We start from the raw sequence: 22,208 nt of genomic DNA, 5'->3' as shown, positions 1-22,208 counted from the left end.
CAGTCAGGCAAGGTGAGCCCACCATAGAAGGCAAACAGAAAGTCACTTTTTGGCCCACATAGCAAACACACTGAATATGTTTTAAAGCAAACTGCAGCCACAGTGAGATTCTTACTGCCAGTGTACAGTTACAGGACACATCTGAGCAGTTGACAAACAAATGACAACTAGAACCAAGTCAGCACTTTTTCAGTCAAAAGGCAACTAAGCACAGAAATTCAATTAGTTTAACTGTCCCACCATTAAGCCACAGGCAAGTTATTTGATAAAAACAACCATCCAAAGAATATGCAAGGCAGAGCAGTTGGTATGGGACACATCTATGGTATTGTCCCCCTTTTCCTTATTTGTCCAGAACAAACGGGCTTCGCTTCCAACAAGGGTAGATCATCTCCTGCTATAACCTCAAATCACAAGAGATCTTCAGCCATCCTCATCACCACATATTGTTACCACGTTTGGCCACTTGTCCATACTTTGAAAGGCACAGGTCCTTTAACATGCCTCAAATGCCTGTTGTTAAAATCTTACCACGTCGCTGTACGCAGCAATACTTGGCAGACAAATCCTAGATGTTCAATGCAGAAACTACAGGCACTCTTAGGCCAGCAAGCACCTCCCTTGCCTCCATCCCCCACTGCAGACATGATGGCTCACGCTGTCTTTTACTTCATGCTCATTCTGTACAACTGTTTCAAATCAATGCATTCTTCTTGAAATCATTAAGACGAATTACTGCTTCCTTTCATTAAAGTTTTAAAAGGATAGAACTGTCCTTCTGCAGTGTGAAATCGTAAGTTGATATTTCAATAAACATTTAACGTACCAGAGATTATAACTACTGCTGTCCCTTCAGAACAACCATACAGTACCTTCTTACACTGTTAAGATTTCAAGATTTTTTTTTTTTTCTTTTTTTTTTTTTTTTTCCCCCCAGGACTAATTATCTAATCATAGTACAGTTTCAGTTGGAAGGGACCTTTACAACCATCCAGTTCCAACCTGCCTGCTACAGGCAGGGACGCCTCATACTAGACCCAAAATCCCATTCAGCCTGGCCTTGAACGCTTCCAGGGAGGGGACCATTGGAGTGTAAGAGTCAATTTTTCTCGTCTGGGCAGCAAAATGTCTCATTAAACCTACTGGGTAAAACAACAAGCACCCAAATAAAGGAGGTGTGCAAACAGGACAACACAAATAAATAAATAAAACTGAAGTGACCTAGCCTGTTACAGTTTTAAGAAAAATCAGAATTAATCTGCATCTATTACTGAAAAAAAGATAATTTCCCTATACAGTTACAGAGCCAGACGCCTACTGAAGAATTCTGTTAGTAAGCAAATTGTAATACTTTCTTAGAGCTTCTGATTCCATATCCATGTATGACTACCATACAACTAGGAAAATATAACGCCTTTCAGTAATGAACTGAATCAGACAAGGAAACTGTTATACTCCCAAACCAATATTTAAAAGCCAATACCACCATGATCTATACTGAGGAGCTGCTGCTAAAGCATTTAATTTTGAAGCTGGAGGAATTTTTCTTCTGATAGAATATGTTTCATTAACTCCTGTATCCTGGTAGGACACAGCTGTGGACAAAACACTTTTCCCTTGGACAACTTGTATCCAAGCATAAATAAACAAACAAACCTAATCTGTCAATAACATAATTGCACAGGATCTTTGTAGCCGTCACTTCATTACAATGCCTGTACGAACCTAATTACCTTCCACTTCTTTAGCACACTTACACAGTCTCACAGAACAATTTCTCAACTATTTCAGAGCCAATGAAGGAAGGGGCTGCTATGCTGGAACCACAATGCAGAGATTGTATCTTAAGTTTAAACATCATCATTACACACTTGCTTTGTATCAACCGCTACCTTCTGTTAGTCTACCTTACCTCACATTGGAGGTTTACCTACATAAGTTTTGCTACCTTACACTATTTCTTTTACCTAACTCACATACAAATATATTTTAAACTTCACATTAACCGCGAGTATTCAAAGAAGAGGAGGAATGGGGGAATGGGGGGGGGCAAAGAAAAGCAAAACACATTCTCAAATCCCACAGCCAACTCTGAGAAAGCAGCAAAAGGAAAACAAGCATCCAGTAACTTACTGACAAGAACTGCTACACGAAAACACTTTGGCTCCAAACACACACACTAATGAATGGCCCAACCCAAAGTCTTCCTACAGCAAGTGTAAAAAATGCACAAAAATAACGTTTGTAAGAGTATGAAGCCAGCAAATGGAACAAGCACTGCACACACGTGATACAGCCTCCTAGTATTCCTGCCCCAAACACAAACCATCAAGAATGGAAACACTGAATTGCTGCAGTTGCCATCAAATTCACTGAGATCTGTTGCACTTGGTTCAGGATATCCAACCTCGGCAACCAAGCAGCAGCACAAAGATAACGTAAACTTCACTTTTGTACAGGAAGCATTAAAAAAATCCACCACCCTTCAGCAAGGCAAACACGTTATACACAGAAATTAATAATAATAGCATAGAAAAAAGGAACAGTGCCTTCATTCAAATCACAGGGAGTGAACATTAGGCTATTTGCAGAGATTCGGGCAGCTGCTGAGAACATCTTAGCAGCTCTTGTATTTGCAAGAGAAGCGCTGTCAAATGAAACCAAAACAATCCTGCCATTTAAATACACCAACCAACCAAATACACGTTACGCAGCCATACTTTCCAAGCCCCAAATTCAAACAGGATGCCAAATTTCTGAATGAAAAAAAAAAAAAAAAGTATTACAAGAGCATTATTTTTGCACTCGTAACAGCACTGCCAAACCAAACCACAGGCTTAACACTGTGATCTATTACTTCAGTAAGTAAAAAGTCTCAAAGTACTCGCAGGATCTCTGCTCGCTGAATTTAGACCACAATGCCTTCAAAAACCTGGAAAAGGCATCCCCCCAAAAGCTGAGTATCTGGGCTTACCTACGCAGAAGCAATCGCTATGCCACCCTGCAATTTACTCACCCCAAGCACTCATATCCTCAGGCCGGCCTCCCTGCCAGACCAGCACCAAATTTAAACTCCCCCCTGGCAAACTGCGGGAGCCAGACTCTAATATAAAGCCCAGAAACCGAGAGCAAAGTGATGCAAAAAAAATAGCATTCGGATGATCTCCTCGACAACCGGAACAGGCTGCAACCTAAATAATGTAAAGCAAGAAGCACGAAGGGAAACAACGAGCCTTCTGCTTCGATCCCCTGCCCAACGGTACACTAACAAGGGGAAAAAGGGAAGAAGAAGAAGAAAAAACAAGAGCCCAATCCACAGAAGGGGATTACGTGTGTAAGCGCGGCTTTACCCAGGCTCTCCAGACCCAGCGGGGCGCGCCGAGCGGCACCGGGGGAGGCCCTGCCGCCCTCGGCCCCGGGCAGGCTCCTTCCGCGGCAGGAGGGACCGAGCCGCAGATTTAAGAGAGAAAACCCCCCCGATCAGCGCGGGCGGCCCTAAAGATAGCAGCAGACTGACTGCATTAGCGTCCGCCGAGCCCGGGGGTCGCTCCCCGCCACGTACCCTCGCGGAGCCGCTGCGGCGCTTCCTTCCGCGGGGCGGGGGAGGGAGCGAAGGAGCCGCTTCCCTGCAGGCATAGGCGCTGCTGCGGGGCGCCGGCAGCGCACCGCAGGCAGGGAACGGCGAGGCAGCGCCGGGCGGGGGAAGGGAGGGGAAGGGAAACGGCGCCGGCCCCGCACTCCCCATCCCCGCGGCCACAGCTGCCCCATCCCCGCGTCCCGCTCCTTACCTGCCCTGTAGCCGCGAGGGCCGGCGCCGAGCTGAGGCTGCAGCCCTCCCCACATGGTGCCGCGCTCCGGCAGCGCGGAGCCGCTCGCTGGCCGGCCCCGGGCGGGGGACGAACGGCCCGGGCGGGCGGCAGGGTCTAGCGGGCGGCTCGCTGCCCCCGGGGTGCCGCGGCCATGCTGCTGGGCCGCGATCGCGCAGGCGGGAGGAGCTGACCGCCCTCGCCGCAGACAGAAGTTCCTTTATTGCGCTGCCGCCGCCGCCTGCTTCTCCGGCGCTGGGAGCGGAGCGGGGCGGGGACAGGGGCGGGAGATCGCGGATGCTGCGGAGCTCGGGGGCGAGCCTCTTGCATAAGTCGGCCCACGGGGAAGGGGCGCGGGGGGAGTGGCCACCGAGGGCCGAGCGGGAGGCAGGCTGGAGCCGTAGGGGGAGGTCACCTTACCCCGGCCCGGCCCGGCCCGCGGACCCGCTCAGGCCCGAGGATGAGCTGGGCGCTCCCGTTTGCCTCGAGAGTGCGAACTTCCTCAGCCTGCCCGCAGGGTACACAGAGCTGGGGCGTGAGCGGTACAGCGGTACCCTCCGTTCTTCCTTTTCTTCCCGCCTAGGCTGCGATCCAGGCAGGTAAATGCAGAGCCAATTAGCAGGGGCATGTAAATATAATGTGGAAACGGAGGGGCAAAGGGAAGCGGCCGTAGTGGAGGATGAGGAGAGCGGCAGAATACAGCACGGGGTCACAGCCCAGGCACTGCCACACTCTCCTCCTGGAGAGGGGTCTGCAGTGCAGCTGCTGCCTAGCAGGCAGCTGGGAGGCCTCATAAATATCTGTACAGCTGTATTCCACGATGGTGGAAGTGAGTTTGATATCAAGGTCATCAGTAAAGAAAGATGAAATGCTTTCCTCCAGAATTACACCTTCTAAAGTACCCATCCAGGCTTATTAGAGTTTATTATAAAATCGCAGTTCTCCTGTATTCCCTGGTCTTCATAAGAAAAAAAAAAGAAGTGCAAAGAAAGAAGAATCACAACTTTCCCTTGAGTGGTTAATTATAAGCATCACAATCAACCTTAGGCCACAGGGCTGGAAACAAAATGCTCTTGTCAGCAATAAGTCAAAAACAGCATTAAAGCTTCCAACCAGAGCTGTTCTGAGGCTGCCAAAATACATCGAGAGAGAATTCTGCCACAGCAGCTCTCGCATTGCTGTTGCTGGTCTGCAACTGGAGCCCAGTGATCCCCACTGCAAACTGCCTTCTGAACCTGTCAGTGATCGCCATTGCCCAACAGATTGTAAAATGAAGGAGAAAATACTTAGGTGGCTTCCATCTTTAGTGTAACCATCCCAAAATTACAAAACACACCACTACTACCAACGTATGAAAAATTTAGATGGCACTGCATAGCACAGTGGACATGACAGGGCTAAGGAGTGAGGTGAAAGAGGAGCAATGCATGCAAAACATCCACAATCGATACATAAAATCTATGTTCAAATACTTCCTGCTGACTGGATGCATTTTTAATAGTAGCTGTTCGTCACAGAATAGCTTTTATCTCCTTGGGAAATTATATGTTAGATTTCGGTATGTCATATTTTATTTACACCTAGCTACATATTCATAATGTACTCAGTAAAAGAGAGGCCTCTGAAATAGTGGAATGAGCATGTAGAAATGCTTGCATATTGTGCTGTCCTTTTTCTTGTCTGCGTACAGCCCTTACGTACTCACCAAAGATGTGACGCTCTGCATTCCTCGCCAGCTCACTTAACCCAGGGAGCATAATTGTCACTGAGTAGGTAGAGCTGTAGAAACACAGGCTTCAAAAAGTAAATGCTGAATAAAAACCAACCGCACCTAAAAGCGGTGCGTATCTGCTCCAGAAGATTCCATCAGAACCTTCAGAATGTTTCTGGAGGCCCTCTGAATGACAGAAGGGCGGAAGCACTTTGAAGATGCCACAAATACCAATATGAGAGAGTAAATTATCAGTAACATCAAGCCAAAAACATGCAACCCTTCAACCAACAAGCCAGCTTCGATACTCATGGATGCTAGCGAGAGTAAGGCGGGTAAGCATGAGTGTAAGAAGGGGCAATAAAAGGTGGTATAACTTGTAAAGCACCCAGCACCAAGAAACGTGTGAACAGCTTGGTTTGATACTTGTATAAAAACTTGCCCAGGTGTAAAATCTGTTGCAGGCTCTTTTGTTGAGTTTGCTCCGCTCTGGGTAAGTGTGTGCCGCTAGTGTATTCACATGGGAACACAGCAACCTGAGAGGAAACTGAATGCCAAGAAGAGAAAGGCATCCAGCATCAGGTGGGCAGAAAAATTCCCCCATCAGTGCAGAGTTCTGCAGTTTCTGATGCTGTCCTATGATGGAGCTGCAAGAATCCAGTGGCATATTGTGCCGCCAGAAAGCCGTGTGCACAGAAATGCTCTGCTAATAGTTCTTTCATCTCCTAATGTGTCACTGCAGTCTATGTTATGGTTCTTGGCATTGCCGTTCATGGAAGCCTTATAGAGTTTTCTATATATCTCAACCAGTCATGAATAATATTACAGAGAAAAAAAAATGCGAATATAAGGAGGAGATCAGAACACAATGGGTTTGGCTGGCTGACTCGCTTCCACCGTGCTGCTTGGAGAGGGAGGTTGACTCAGCAGCTTCTTGTCTTCCAAGGTGTCTGAGCCCACCCACTCGTGCCTTTAAAGTGCTACTGCTCAGAGCAGAGAGACAAACAAACAAACAAAATACCCACCCTTTAAGTAGATAACTGAACTTGGGATACATTCATTGTTTTGTTTGGATTTTAAGTTATATCTTATTGTAACTGAATGCAAATGTTAAAGTGAATAACCTCCCTGTGTCTGCCTGGAAACTGGGCCAAACTGCAGTCTATGCTTTGCTCTATGAATACATTCAGCTGGCTAATACTTTATGCACTTTCCAGAAATGTTTTGCATCTGCAGTCTGCCTACGTGCATAGTTCTAGGCAGGGAGCAGAATTTGTTAGAGATTCTCAAAAACTTCTTAAAGAAAAACTAAAAACCTGTGTTAGCTGGAATGGGCCTCCTGCAGAGCCAAGTATGTGCTGTTTATTGCTGCTGGGGCAAGCACATCCTTTACATAGACCTCACTGTGTGGGTCCTGAGGATATCCCAAGCCATCCTTTGAGTCTGTGCCCTCCGATCTACAGGGTGCAGCTGAGCAGAGAAGTTGGGTACTGCTGAGCCACTTCGTTTGTGCCTCTGCACCTCATAGCACTTACCTGCACTAAGAGCACTTGCACAAGCTTACCACGTTTTAAATCCCTTGGGCTGACACTTAGGAAGATAGCAACCCCTGTCCCAGTACAGCCCCACTCCAGAGGTGTGTAAAGTTTAGGATACTCCTAGAAAGCCCAAGCGTGGTGCCTTACAAGTAAATCTATGCTAAGTGGAAACAGCCGGTATAATTGTTGTGAAACGCGACGCTCCAGACAATGAATGGACTCAAGTTCCTATTGTCCGCAAAGCCTTTTCTCCATTTCTTTCCTTGTGACACAAACTCCTCCCTCTTGGCAGAATCAACAAAGAAAAACAACAATAGAATTAATAGCTTAAGTGCTTGGTACTAAGCAGATGCTGTCTCATTAATGTCAACTGCAGCACATCTTACCCAAGGATTTGTGATCTATCTCCGGGTTCAGAAATCACATCTTTTTTTTTTTTTTCTTGAGTAAAAATATGATGATCTAAATGAAATTAAGCTGAAATGTAACCTCTGGATGCAGTCTTTTTTCTTTGATTAAAGGCAGAAACGTGTTCAGTGTTTATTCTACATGCTTGCTTTTGCATTTAATAGAATTAAAAGATTATTAAAAAAAACCTCAAAACCCTCTAATGCTAAATAGCTAAACGTGATTCTAGGAAAACGCAGACTATTTCCACTGCCTAATTAAAACATCAGACATGTCTGCATTCTGTCAGAACCAACAGCATCACTTCTGCAAACACATCTTCTCAATTACTTGGAAATTAAAATCACAGATTTTCAGTTACTGATTTTTTATTATTATTTCACTAAGCACCGAAATGATTTTCCTCCACCCACAACTTCTGAAGCTGTACACTGTGTCCTAGCAAAATCTAAGCAACCTTAGAAAAGCCTTAGAACAATTTCTCCTGAATTACCAGAAAACAGCTACGTGTGTTACAAAGCGAGATGTTAAACTGCATGTCGCTAACAACAGCATGGCTTACTTCATAAACTGTACCCTGCTGGCAGGGGCAGGTTGGTCTATAAAAGACTGAAATGTTCCACTAAAATTACATTGCATGCACTGTATAGCATCAACAATAAACTGTGCCAGCTGGTATCTGCAAAGCAGGCATCAGGAAATGATAGTGTATGCGATGCGATGCTTTTATTTTTGCCTTTTTCTACAAGTAAATTAGGAAGCATGTCTTTCACAAAGGAGCAAAAACTGATATGGAATTGAACCTGCTTTGCCCTGCTCTTCCGGTAGCAGCTGAAACCATGACAGTGAATAAAATCAAGAAGGTTATTGTTACCATAGCTATGCTTTTATTACAAGCCTCCTGAAATTTCACATTCTACTTAATATTATGGGTTACAGAATCTGAGAATCTCAGCCTGTAAATGTTTCAGTTTATGCCACTGCTGGAAAACTCTTGGGAGTTATGCAGTTTACATGGTTCATTACTGATGGGGAGGATAATCATATTTTTTTCATTACAAGATTTTAAAATAAAGAGATTTACAATAATAACCCCTTAGTCATCAACTCTGATACCACAAGAAGAACTCATTTTGGGTGTGGAATCCAGTGGCATCTCATCAGGGTCTTGTAAAACAAACAAGGAGGTTCCCAGATGTATTCTTCTCAAGGGCAATTTTTTTTTAGTTCTGCTGTTCCACCTTCCCTCATCTCTGTCGCTCTCCCAGAAGGGCAAGAGGGGGAAAAATAAGCGGCCTGGGAGAGGATGGAGAGAGTATTTAAAAGCCTAGCGGCAGCAGGCAGCTTCCAGGATTGGCTCCTAACACATGCCACAGCAGACTGCCTGTACTGGAACAGCCTGCCTCCTCCCCAAGTACCAGTGGGACTCATTGACATATTCAACATCTTTCAAAACATAACATTTAGACAAAATACTTTGTTTTTAATAAATTCTTCTTCCACTTCTGTTGAATGACATTTTTTACAGTCTCTATGGTTCTCGTGCTCTTGAACCCACCTTACTCTCCTTCCCTTGCTATGAACTGGTTTTCCTTTCCTATATTTTAGGAGCACCCATATTTTTTCTTTTTTTTTTCCAGTGGGTCTAAGATAAAAAAAAAAAATCAACAGGCAGTAAATCCTGTCAAGAGAGTGGATCAAGATCCCTTGGTGATATTCTGCATCTATTCTGTTGCTGGAGCATCTGATAAAGGTCCTATTTGAGACTTGTTGCAGTCAACAGGGTTCTGTGGTAATAATAAAGAGAAATGATAGTTTTGTTCCTGACAGTATTTGCTAGTATTCTTCAGAGAGAAAGACAAGCAAAATCAAGAAAATTAAGCCAGCAGATCACCAGACCGGGCAGTCACAATTCAGTTTCAAAACGGCCATACCAAAATGCTTCTTATTTGGAATTATTAACTTATGTTAAAATGTAGGAAGCTTCAGCAGTGCTGCAGGCCAGACTTTCAATCCAACTGCTGCTAGCAATGGTTGAGCTTTTACAGTTGACATTTTACTTCAAGACAGTCTTCCTTGACATCATGCAACACATAGATAAACCAGTGCAGAAGGATAAAGCAATGGACAACATTGCTATAGCACGATTTGAAGATTTTTCTAAACTGCTTTACGTAGATGAAACTCCACCACAAATGGGAAGCAGCTGCCACATTGGGAGCACTGAACAGCATTTAGCTTGATCTGTTTAAAATCTACCTGTTTTAAAGTCTAATCAAAAAGCATGTCCCTTGTATTCAGTCACTGAAGCAAAGGATCAGAGGTTCCTGCTTTCCTTTTTTGACAAACACCCCTTCAGAATTCTAAAGCTGTTGAGAAATACAGAATTGAAAACAACAGGTGATTCTAAACTGGGCAGCCAAACAAACTAGAGATCAATCAACCAGCAATGTGACTTTATATTAATACTTGGAAATGGAAATTTCTTCCAAATGCCCATCTCTGGCTGCTTATAGCCTAAAATATGGAGTTTGTTTACTCCCTGTCAGAAGTACAGCCTATGAACGTTACTCACAAGAAATTCTCTGGTCACTTGTGTTTGAGCCAAACCCTGTATTACTGCAAAGGGATGAAATTTCAGTAAAGTGAAAGCGCTGTGCCAGTGCTCGGTTTAGTCAGCTCTGTGCTGTCATATGCCCATACGTAACAGTCACATGGAAAAATTTATTTCATGGTCTAACTATAAATATAATGTACTTTGTGAAGACCCTCACAGCCTCATTTTTTTTTTTTTCTGCACTGACACTGATTCTACAAGAATTGCTGTGCTGATTGTACAACAGTTTGTTGCTATACACTGTAACTGTTCTGTCTGCATTATATAATACTTCATTTTCTCTCAGCAGTGAGATTTTCTTGCCTGAAATGACTGGGTATTCCATGTTGGTAGAATAAAAGCCAGTTTAAAGGGACATTTTTAAGCCCACACAGCAAGTCACTTGCAAACATCTCAGAAGCAGCCCACTCCCTGTACAATACATAGAGGCCAGCAGCCACCGTGAGACTGCTGGGAGCATCCTGGTGTGGAGAACAGGCAGCCCTACAGAACAGTCTCTGGTTCTCCTATGTCTGAGGCTGCAAAACACTATTTCCTTCTGTCTTGAGCTTCATATCTGTCACTATTTTAATAGCATTCTGACATTAAACTGACAAGCTTGTAGATTAGCATACACTTTTAAACAAATCTAGTTAACAAAAAAATAAAGTAGAAAATTACCTAAATGAAGAAGTGGACTGTACTAGTTTGTACTGGCTACAGTGCCCATCAGATTTGTTTCACGGGACCTCAGTTATTAAATGAAATACACATGAATCCACCACAGTACCCTTAGACTGTTTTGCTTCTGACTTAAAATTAACGCAGACAAGAGTGTTTACTAAAAGTAACTTTGAGACTCTAACTTGGCTGTAAGCACTTTCTCCAGTATTCTACTTATAACTCATTGCTTGAGTGATGAAATTGATATGGGAAGCAATTCAGTAAACACGCAACCTGATCTTTGACCGCAGAGAAAACAAGAAGAAATTAAGTCTGTAAATGAGCGTGTTGCCTTAAATGTATCTATATAAAAGGTATGTAATATGTAAGTATCACTGCTTAAATTCTTGCAGACCATTTCACTAATTTAGGAATCCTGTGTTTTAAGAATGGCACATAAGTGAATGCCCCAGTCTACCATTCTAATTTCTTAAATAAGGATGGCTGGTTTACATCAGTTAAAATTAAATTGAACAATCATGATTCTAATTTTCTCATTAATAGAGGACGTTACTGTGAGATATCCTCTATACTTTGACCATTTTGTTCTCAACTTTACAGTCTGGAGGACAACTGATTACCATCAATTTACAGAGTAAGTAGCCTGAACCACCCAAATTAAATGGATTAACTGAAGAGATAAACAGCCTACCTAACAGTTCAGAATTATATATGTCCTTGCAAAACAGCATTATGTATATGCTCCCATGAAAAAATAAAGTACAAAGAACAAAAAGATACACTGAAATAGGACATGAAGATCAGGACAGGAAGGTAAAATGGATGACGACATATTAAGAAAGCACGAGAGACAGTTATTCACAGGATTCCCATCTGCAAACTGCTCCAGTAAATGCTCTGTTGAGTCAGTTCATTCATGGAAGCCCTTGCTAGAGGACACTACCGACCACACACTGCGTGAGCATTACATGATCCCCCTGAAATACAACCCCAGCAGCCCCAGTGACAGGATCTTTACTTAAAACAGCCACTACTGTTAAGAAATAGATTGGGAAAATGAGAAAGAAATGAAAAAGAAACAGACAATTTAAAAAACATAAATAGATTGAGGCATGCAGATATTACTTGTCTTTTACTTCTGTGTTTGAAGATAATGTATCACCTCTGAAAGTTGAATATAATAGAACTCTAAAATAAAACACTGATAGTGTGCAGTGAACTTTAAATGCAGAACTTAATCAAACAGTAATATTTCCTATATGCTGTGCTAAATGTTATTTATCCTTGATCTTACATATTTTGATTTAAGGAGAATAGTCCCTTGATAAGAATATATAATAAAATAAAAATGATAAGAAAACCGGGCTCTGTAAAAAAACAAACAAAGACAGAAAGAAACAAAACAAAACAAAACAACTAGGGTCTATATTTAGCATTTGGTGCATCTTGCTTAAATTATGGGAACTGTCTCTACAGAAGTATTAAAACATAACTTCAAAAAATTGGGTTGTTTTTTTTTTTTTTTTGCATCATGAGGCACATTAAGTGTTAAGAACAAGGCTTCCCTTGCAAGATTTCCAGATCAATTCCGAAGCACTAAAAAAGTTATAGAATTCAAATAAAACCTGAAAACTCAAATCTGGAAGACACATTGAATCAGTCAGGTCCAACCATCTTTTTTGAGAGGCCGTGTACTGTATTTCACTATCTAATAAAGTCTCTAATTTTCCCACACTTTTTTTTAGTATAATCTTTTGTATTATTTTAAAATATAATTTTACATTAATTATGTAAGTTGGGAGTTGGACTAGATTGCCTTCAGAGGTCCCTTCCAATTCTAAGGATTCAATGATTGTATGCTTCTGTATACATGGATTCAAACTGAAATATATGGTAAGAGTCTAAATTGCTAAAAATTTATTAATTTAAAACACAAGCAAGCAGTCACTGAAATGGAATCTCCCGCTTGGCACTGCAAAGAGTCCCAGTCAACCATACCTGCAGTTGGCCTCAGAAAACTTTTTTGCCATTCCACGCAGTGACTGTCACTGTACCCAGACCTCAGTTGCTGCAAATGTTCCCACAGTGCCATGTCCTCCCTGCATGATGGTGACTCCATATGGAGCAGCACGATGCAGACTTGCAAGCCTCATGATGCACTGTGGTCTGATTTACTCCAAAAAGAGCAGAGATGAGTTATCAGTTCAGTGCAGGAAAGGGCAAAGGTTTAGGGTCCACATAGCTCTGGTGTGCATGGAAGCTTAGCTTGATACATCTGCAGGGTCTCCAAACGCACTTGAAAAAGCTTGAAAAATAACTTATTGATTGAATGGTCCTCAATACCAACTCAAATGATTCAGTGCAGAAAAAATAAACACGTAGGACCATAGAATAAATTATCCAATTAATTAGACAACTTAATCACACTGTCCCAGAAGACAGCATTTACCAAAGGAATTCAGGGTCAGGTTTCCCAAGCTCTCATCTTCCCATATTTTTCAAAATCTGCCTGAGAGTGGGACTGCTTGGCAAAGTACAAAGCCAACATTTCTGAATGAGCCCCTCCCTCGTGGTCATCAGTTATCTTTTTAAGTACAAAATTAGCTCCATATAGTTTCCTGAGATTTGACAGTCAGGCTCGCTATTACAGATCTATCTAGAGAGTGGAAGACTTTGTTCAGCTTTCTTCACAGCACAGAAAAGAGAACTGTCCCTGTAAACAGGTCACAGTGTCATACAGTAGCACTTGTTGGATGGGAAATGGGTGTGATACACAGCATAGTGTTCCCATTTAAATCTTCCTTACAGGACTGTGCTAAATGTACTTATTACCTGCAGAATTGTTGATTCCTAGTCTAGTAAGCTGAGTTTTTGTTAAAAATGGATTGTTGTAACAGTGATATTATTATTAATAACCAGTTTCAAGTCAATCATTTAAATGAAATTATTCAAAAATTTTACAGGGAGAACCAAAATAGTCTGATTACTAACTACACTGTGCATAGCTATAAGAAAAAGTAATGAAGAATGGGTAAGATATACAATGAATTTACAATTACTGTTTTCATGATACTTTTAAATACTATTTTCTGAACACTTGAATTCTACATACGTACAGCTGGCTAATAGAGAAAGAATAGTCACATGTTTGAAAAGAGGCTTTTACTGAAGACAGGTTCAATTTTTCAAACACCATGTGTTTTTCTTGCCTGGCAGAGTATCAGCTTGCCTGGTGAAGATTATGTTTTCCATTGGAAAAAAAGAGAAGGATATAAGATGTATCCAAGGAATTACAATTCCTCTTGGCTGACATAAACAGAAGTATTGGTGAGTATCTCTGAAAGGAGTTCTAATAAAAACAGCAGGGTTAGTTGACCGGTAGCTATACAGATGGGTTGATTGCTCTTGTGGTTCAGTCTCCAAAAAGGAAAAAGGAACTTCAAGTTAGTAGTGTGCTAAATGAGATTTTGGACATGTAGCAGATGGTGACAAAGAGTCACGGGCAATATAGTATAGAGGTTGTCAGTATCTGTAGAATAGCAGCTCTGGGAATTAAGAAGACAGTTCTGAAGTAACATTAACTTCTAAACCACAATTAAAGCATAGTTAGCTTTTCAGAAATAAGAAACAGGCTCCTGGTAGGAGGCCCTGAATTTTCATTTGTCTCTTGAACAGCTGGAAGTGCACTGTTAATTCTTACCAAATAGCAGCAGTCAAATATAATTTTCTGGATCTACAAAGAAACACGTATCAGTATTATCAAGTAATGCCTTTTCACAAAATTATTAGTATCAGGTTCTTGAGTTTTCATGTTCTCTTCAAGAAGTTGTGAGTTCAGAAACTGCTTAAGCTTTTTTGATGCAAAAAGTTTAGGCAAATAAGCAAGTAGAATAACTAGTCTTTCTTTTCTTGCTTCCTTTCAGGTAATCTGGACAGTCAGTCTGTTTTGGGGGCCCATTCCTGTTCCAAAACCAGGAAAACTTCTAGACTCCCAGGGATTCAAAAGAACCATCTGTGAGATGCTCATTTAGGTCGTGAGTTCTCTTCATATAAAATGTTTTAGAAGGCAATAAAACATAAAAGTAATTTGCCCCCTCCAGAAGAATGCAGTCGCTTTAGAAAGAGAGAATGTAAGAAAGAATGAGAAAGAACAAGTGAATAAGGGAGAGAATGGGTAAAAAGGCAAGAAAGTGAAAGAAAAATGAAAAAGAAAAAAAAAAGTAAAAAATTTAAAAAGAAAAGGAAAAAAGAAAAAGGAAAAAAAAAAGAAAAAGAAGAAAGAAACAGAAAAAGGAAGAGAAAGCAAGCAAGAAAGGAAAGAAAGAAGAGAAAGGGAGTAAAGGAGAATGAATGAGAACTTTACTCTGACAAAATGCAATTTTGGAGAATTTTCCTCTCAAGTTTAGAAACAGGGAGAGAGAAGTTTGGAGAGCAGCATTATACTGATTCCTCTTTGCATTAATTTATAGAATCGGATGTGCAGAGAAATTACATACATGTAACTGAAAGCAAAATCAGCCTGGAGATCACAATAATCAGTAAGCTGTACAGCCTCCAGAAGGCTCAGCTGTTCTTGTCTTTCAAAACACATCCTTGCTCAATGCTCTGCTGTTTGCTTACAAGCCAGTATCTTCTTTGTGACAGTAAACACACAAAGAGAAATTCAAACCAAACATTTGACACTGCTCACTGGCTATGCATAGGGGTTTCTACGAAAGAGGAAAAAATCCAGCTAGTCTGAAAGCAAAAGGATATTTCCTAAATAATTGTTCCCCTCCCCCAGTTTGTCCTTCCTTGTATATGGGTCCTTGTTAAATGAGAAAGATAAAATAGAAAGCCACAGGAAAAAAATATAATGGACATATTTCCTTGTGGGCATTAATGTAACCTACTTTAGCTACTTCAGTTACCTCATTCATGATCTCTCCTTCTTTCCATTAGAAGCCACAGCCAGAGGTCTGCAATTCTGCTTATAGTATCCCCCTCTGGAGTTAAACACTACTCAAGCGTCACACAGTCTATGTATGTCCAACTGGCTATAAAATACTTTCCTACTGAAGATCTAGATTCTACAAATGAAAATTATTCCTTGGCTTTCTGCATGCTTCTATCTAAACTATTGCACATTGGCCCAATTCAGCAGTAATCTCAGCTAAAATGATTCTCAGTAGAAGTGTGGGAACAAGATAGGAGGAGTCTGTTTTATCTGAAATGAATGTAAGTTTTACACAAGCAAGATCCAAGAAAGGATCAGAAACTTTGGCTGAGCACCTTTCTAAGCTAAGTGAAATTTAAATTTTTGGAGATTGAAGGCAGGATTCTGAATAAAGTCTAATATCTCCTAACGCTGCACCAACTGCATCTAGAAAAGTTCAGACGTTGGGGGTTGTTCAGATGACCGCAGAGAAAGACAGCCAGAGAAGCTTGGTTTAAGTTGCTTTGTCACAAGTCAAAGTTATCTTGAAGAGGAAGACTCATTAACATTTGCTCTACTGTTTTAGGTTTATTATTTTTTTTCCCACTGACTTTCAGTCCAGTCATAAAAGACTATTTTTTTCCTTCCTTTTCTACTTTGTGATGGCACTACATGGTTAGGTATCCTCATCTCTCTGATGCATTCACCAATACAAAGAGAACTCGTGCTTCTGTTCTTCCAGCTGAAGGACTATGCAGAACAACATTACGTGCAGTATTCCCATCAACAGCATGCCTCTGCTTCTTAATCTAATGCAACACCAAAAGCACTGAACAGCAGTAAAAGAAACACTTAGCAGCATTTATGGTTTAAACGCATTTGAGACAAAGATACTAAACTGTTTTACAAGAACAAACTAAGTTTCACAACTGGAATTTTACAGTACCCTCCACAAAGATCTTCCAGTTACACATATTTCTATTTCAAGTTTCAACTTGGTAAACTAAGGCATGTGCGGATCCTAGGAGTGTACCAATGAAAACAATCCATTCGTTTGAATTCTGTTTTCTTTTTTTTCACAATTTAAGACATGACATATGCACAGATCTCCAGTGAAGGAACGGTGGTTTATTCACATTCTCCTATACATGAACAGAGTCCCATATCTTTATTCAGCACAAGGCTGGCTGACTTCAGCAGACTAGCACATATTAGCAAACTGTAAAGGAATGCAGCAGCCTATCTCCTATAAAAACCACTTGGCTATTTAAGCCTACGCTGCACTAGAAATAGACTTATATCTTACAAACACCATTAAATGTCAGAGCATATCATTTATTCATTGCGTGTTATATTATTTTTCAAATGAGATTATATGTACACCCTACTATATAAAGCTGGAGAAATATTCTCATAAATTATTCACTTCTGTATTGAGGAATTTATACAGTTTCTGAATCAATTTACAGACTGTGCAGTGAAGGTCAAACTGCAAGGGTGGAGATTCAGAATCTGATTTGGGTCCTACTCCTGTTTCAGTGACTGACCTACTGCTTGTTTTTCAATGCTGCCTTGCACTGGGATTTGGCTGGCTCTGCTTTCTTTTCTCCTGTACAATCCTCATTTGATGTCCCTCACATGCAAATGGTAAGATAAAGCCACCTCTTATTCTGCTTAAACTTGGCATCTGAAACATTGTTTGCTCTGAGCTGTATAAAGACAAAGTGCCCCAGTATGCCTTTATGTTCATCCATCCGCTGCTCAGCAATGTGCAGGCAAGTCTCCAGTCTGCAAACCTTCCTTCAAATGCTACCCTACCTTCTTTTGGTCAAGTAAGGGCCATTATCACTTTCAGTGCCTAGACATATAGAGATGGTTCAAGTCAAAAAAAATCACATTTGATGCAGGCAGACAATGAAGCCTTAGGAAACAATCCTGTCTAATCAATCTGTTTTGAATCGCCCATTAAAGACATGCTTCAGATTGCAGTTTTGCACACAGAGGATGTGATCTGATCTTTTATGCCTCCTCCTCCAGTTAAGTTAGGTTTTCACACCGACAGCAGAGCTATTGTGTGCATGACATTTAGTGCTGGAAATGGATGCTGTGTCTTGGCAATGAAAAGAAAATCTGAGCACAAGCAATGAAAAGATATCTTCACAGTGTTCCTTGGTCTCTTGTTAGTTATTCAGTGCAGGGCAATTCAGCACAGAGGAAACACACTGAGTGAATGTCAGCGTTCTCAGCTCTCACAGAAAAAAAAGTAAAAAAAGTCAAAACTGATCTAAAACTGAATATGGACACTGAGTCTGCCAGGCCCCAGATTTTCAGTGCATACCAATTAAAAACTTCCTGACAGCAAAGGAAATCCCAGGATGCAACTGGGGTTTACTTGGGAAACATACAATTTCCATCCAAGAGAGCAAGTTGGATGTCTGTCTCCAGGTTGTATGGAGAAAAAAATTAACTGTTTTGAGTGATTTGTATTTAGATGCAGGTCTGTAGTTTGCAGAGGAAGGCACAGTCTACAATCTAGAAAGCAGTGTCATCCCAACCAGAAATTCCTCAACTTTTTGTAACCTCATTGAGAGCAGTGTCTGTGGTCTATGTTTGGCTGGATCCCAAGAAGTCAACACAGGCTCTTTGCACAAGTGCAGCTCTAAGGTGCTTACGTTCAGCAGTGGGGCTTGCCTCTCGCTCCAGACTGTGGAATATGGCTCTGGAAACTGAATGGTCTGGTTTTATTTTTATCATTTTGCCTATATAGGAACACAGACAAGTAACTAAGGTATTATGGGACAGCTGAATGTCAAATGCAAGAATAATTATCAATTTCTATATTTTCAGTTCATCCATACTACAGGACATGGAATTTTATCCATGCTTTTGGGTTTCTCTTACACTAAAATATCTCAGTTCCTAAAAGTTATGTGCCCTACAAAAACAGAACTGGAGAAATTCCAATACCAGTAACAATGGGGTCAAAGGCATTGAATTGGTTAGGCATGCCTTATGCTACATAAGAGGGTGAAACACTCATGATTCTTTCTTAATCTGTCCTAAAAAATAATTCCTACCCAAGTTCTCAAAAAGTTGTACATGGATTTGATTCTGGGAGTGTGAGCAAGACACACAAACGAGCACCTGCGGCAGCCCAGAGCAGCAGCCCTCTGTGTCTAGGATTGTGTCTGCTGCTGAAGAACAGAAGATGAAAAAGAGTTTATCAGGGATTTAACCAGTTGCCTGGTTGCGTGTGGCTTAATTAAATCCTTTCTGATACCAGCATATGACCAAGATATGATTTGTTAATGATCAGCAAATTAAGATTTTGCTCCAAAACATATACTGTATGAAAGTGGCTAAGGCGCAAGCAGCTTTGCTCTTCTCATGGGCTGTTAACAAAAGGAGTGAACAAGGAAATTTAGGTTCAAAGATAGCAAGACTAGAAGGGAAGATTGTAGGTAATTTTCTCCTCTTTTTTCTCTCCTTATTTCATTAAATTTGTTTGTCTGAGTACTAAACACTGCAAAGAATGCACATGAATGTAAACCCAGACAAATGCATTTACAAATCAGGTTCCAGGTCACTGAACAAAGGATGTTGCCATTGCACATACCCACTGGCCTCCTAAGCGTAATGTATAATATGTTAGCCTGATTTCCACCAGAGAGTTGATATTATTTTGAAAGCTCCATCACGTAACAGGACCTTCCATCAATATTGACATGTCTGTGCGGTAACAACTACTTAATATGTAACAGATTCCAGACTTGATGGGTTTTCACCCCTAGAACTCTCCAAAAAGAGGAAAGGAATATTAATGGAAAGCCATTGTAAGCTGCTCTTTTGGGCAGTGCACTTCTATTCACTTAGCTATCTGTCGAGTGCAGCATGAATAGGCAACTGCAGTGAAGGTCCCAGAGATACTACAGAGAGGAGAGAGATGCATCAGAGAAAATGACATCAGGTGATGCAAAGCATGAACGATAGGGCCAGCAGGGCCTAGTTTGCCTCCTTTGCACCATCAGAAAGTCATCTGATGTAAACCACCTGCTTTGTTAACGTTCTCCACACCATACCCAACCATGACACATGTAGGCAAGCACCACATATGATGGTTTTATGGCTTTCTGTTTTCAGTAAATTTCATATAGTATTTAGATTGACATTCATACAATTAAACAAAGAACCAACATCAAGAAACCTCCTTCTCTTAGACATTTACATGAAAAGTAAACTTATTTACACAAACAGCATTTCCAGCGCAGTGTTAAGTCTAAGAAAATAAAATTATTTTAAAAACCATATCTGCCCATTTCACAAACTGAACAGAGATTGCACAAAGCTGAATGAATCTCCAATGACACACCACTCCTAGTTGTTCTGAAAAGTGTCAGATAAATTCTCCTGGCTTGCTTTACCAGAGAAATCGTTGCATATATCCCAGCTCAACAAATCACTGTGTAATTCATGATGGGTTATCAAGGAACTGATAGAAAGCATTGTATGCTCAGGACTAGACTAAATTTAGAATATCACACTCTCATTCCTAAACTGGAGTTACTAGTGCCCTTATTAGTGCCTAATCACTGGGAAAATAATGAGTTTTTTTTTTTCCTGGGAGGAATAAATCAAGCAACATTTAGATTTGAGCTCATTCTCAGGCAGATCCCTGGATCTCCAAACAGCTGACTTGTTCCATTGTGTCTTGAAAAGCCTGACTGAAGTCCCTGGCCCCAGAGATCCCTCAAGGCTGCCTCCCTGGGCTCACACCTCAGTGGGCATTCGCCTACCTGACCTGCCTGGGGACCACATGTAGCTGGGGTGGCCTGGCAGTGCACGAGACAGCAGGTGTGAAGTCACCCCTCAGCCAATCTGCCTCTCTGCATGCTTGTTTGCCAAACGTGCAAGCAAAACGGACGTATTGCTGCAGTAAGCCTCGATTCCTGTGCATCGAGCAGTTTTTCTGCCTGAAAGTCCTACCAGCAAACATGCAGGCACTGATCCTGCCAGATGGCAGAGAGCCACTTTGAAGGAGCAAGGTGTCCAGCCAAAAGCAGTGCAACTTTTACCCTCAGAGAGAGCAGTAGGCTTTCTGAAAGGAGACAAACTCTCCATGCACCAGGAAATGCCCAGGAACACTGTCCACTCCTCCAGAGACAGGACGGCTACATGTCATCTCTCAAGCCAGTCTGGCCCAAGAACTGCTTATCACAGTAAATTTTCCCAGGATGAAGGGCATTTTTTACTGCTTTTTGCTTTAAGCACTAGGAAGAAAAAGCACGTCTGGAAAGAAATATCTGTGCACAGACTAATGGTAAGATTAGAGAGCAAATGGAAAATACTCAAAGATAAATCTTGCCTCTGTAGCAAGATATTAAAACATACATAGAAAAGAAATATGGTACGAACATGTTCATTATTATTTTTTTCTAGGGCACTCACAAAAGCTATTTTATTTGGCAATGAATTTAACAGTCACTCATGTTGTTCAGCTCTACCTTCAGATAACACTCCTGAATTAATTAGCTGCTTCATTTATTTTATCTGTCTGCTTCATGGTGCTTCTGCAGGAAATACGACCAGAGGTATATGCACCTCCCATATTTGCACACTGTAAAAACATTAGAACAGAAACAGGAAATCCTACGCCTTTTAATTTTGCACAGCCTAATGCATCTCTGAAAATAAGAGCACTGAACAAAACCTTCCTGTCATTTTATCTTTTGCTTCCACTGCCAGATTGAGAGCCCTTTAGGGGAACAAATCAATGAGAAGACTCCCAGCTGCAGAATGTGCACTGGCTCCAGCAGCAGACAAAGGCTGAAGACTGCTCAAAAGCAGTAAGTCTCTGTAAGTCCTGTCTAGGAAAAGCCGCACAAGCATCTCAGGATGCGCTTTTTAAGTGGGTTATGCCTATCTTCCATCACTAGCTTTATGGTTGGTTTTGTTGTTGTTGTTGTTGTTTGTTTGTTTGTTTTTCATTTTACATCATTCTTAGTTATGAAATGAGCTAAGGCTTATGTTCAAGATCCAGAGATTTCTGTGAACGTTTTGAACCAGACCTCTACGTAAACCTTGCAAATCCAAATGTGATTTTTCTTCTATGACTTCCATATTTTATTATTTTTTTTCTCTGTTGAAGTAGCTCACAGTTCCTGTAACCACTCTAAGCACTAATGCAGGGTTTCCCTTTTAGGTTCAAATATTTCACTTGGCCAGCTCCTACAGAAAATGGATCACCTGTACTGGAAATCTTCCACTCCTGCAGCCTTTGCTTCCTCAGCAACACAGAAGTTATGTTTCATTATGAAGCATGAAGTGCCCTACCAACTCCTCTATGTGATCTGAGACTGTGAAAGTGTTTTCTGTTATCTAAGAGCCAAAAGAAAGACCAAACAAACCCTGGGATCTAAATTAGGCCAAATAATAATAGCTTAATAAGTCAGACTCCTCTGGAGAACTTCCAACTCTCCAGAGGCCTTGCCAGCAGACCACAAGAAGATACAACAAATTAAGAAGGTAAAGACAACAAAATAGAGTAAAATAC

General features: G+C 41.3%; 1 protein-coding gene across 4 annotated transcripts in view; it reads right to left on the bottom strand.

Annotated features, from left to right (window-relative positions):
- The window catches only part of CEP85L (centrosomal protein 85 like), a 146,351-nt gene that overhangs the window by 112,034 nt on the left and 12,109 nt on the right, over nucleotides 1–22,208 (bottom strand). Inside the window, exon 1 of one of the 4 annotated variants that reach the window (XM_015284484.4) lies at nucleotides 3,789–3,973. The exons of the other annotated variants lie outside the window; for them this stretch is intronic. Within the exon in view, the coding sequence (XP_015139970.1) occupies nucleotides 3,789–3,843 (55 nt within the window). The 5' untranslated portion in view covers nucleotides 3,844–3,973. Of the gene's footprint in view, nucleotides 1–3,788; nucleotides 3,974–22,208 lie in introns of those variants that run through there. 4 annotated transcript variants of the gene reach the window in all.

The sequence above is a fragment of the Gallus gallus genome, chromosome 3 (genome assembly GCF_016699485.2).
Source record: "Gallus gallus isolate bGalGal1 chromosome 3, bGalGal1.mat.broiler.GRCg7b, whole genome shotgun sequence".
NCBI lineage: Eukaryota > Metazoa > Chordata > Aves > Galliformes > Phasianidae > Gallus > Gallus gallus.
This window is presented reverse-complemented; position numbering and strand designations above follow the sequence as displayed.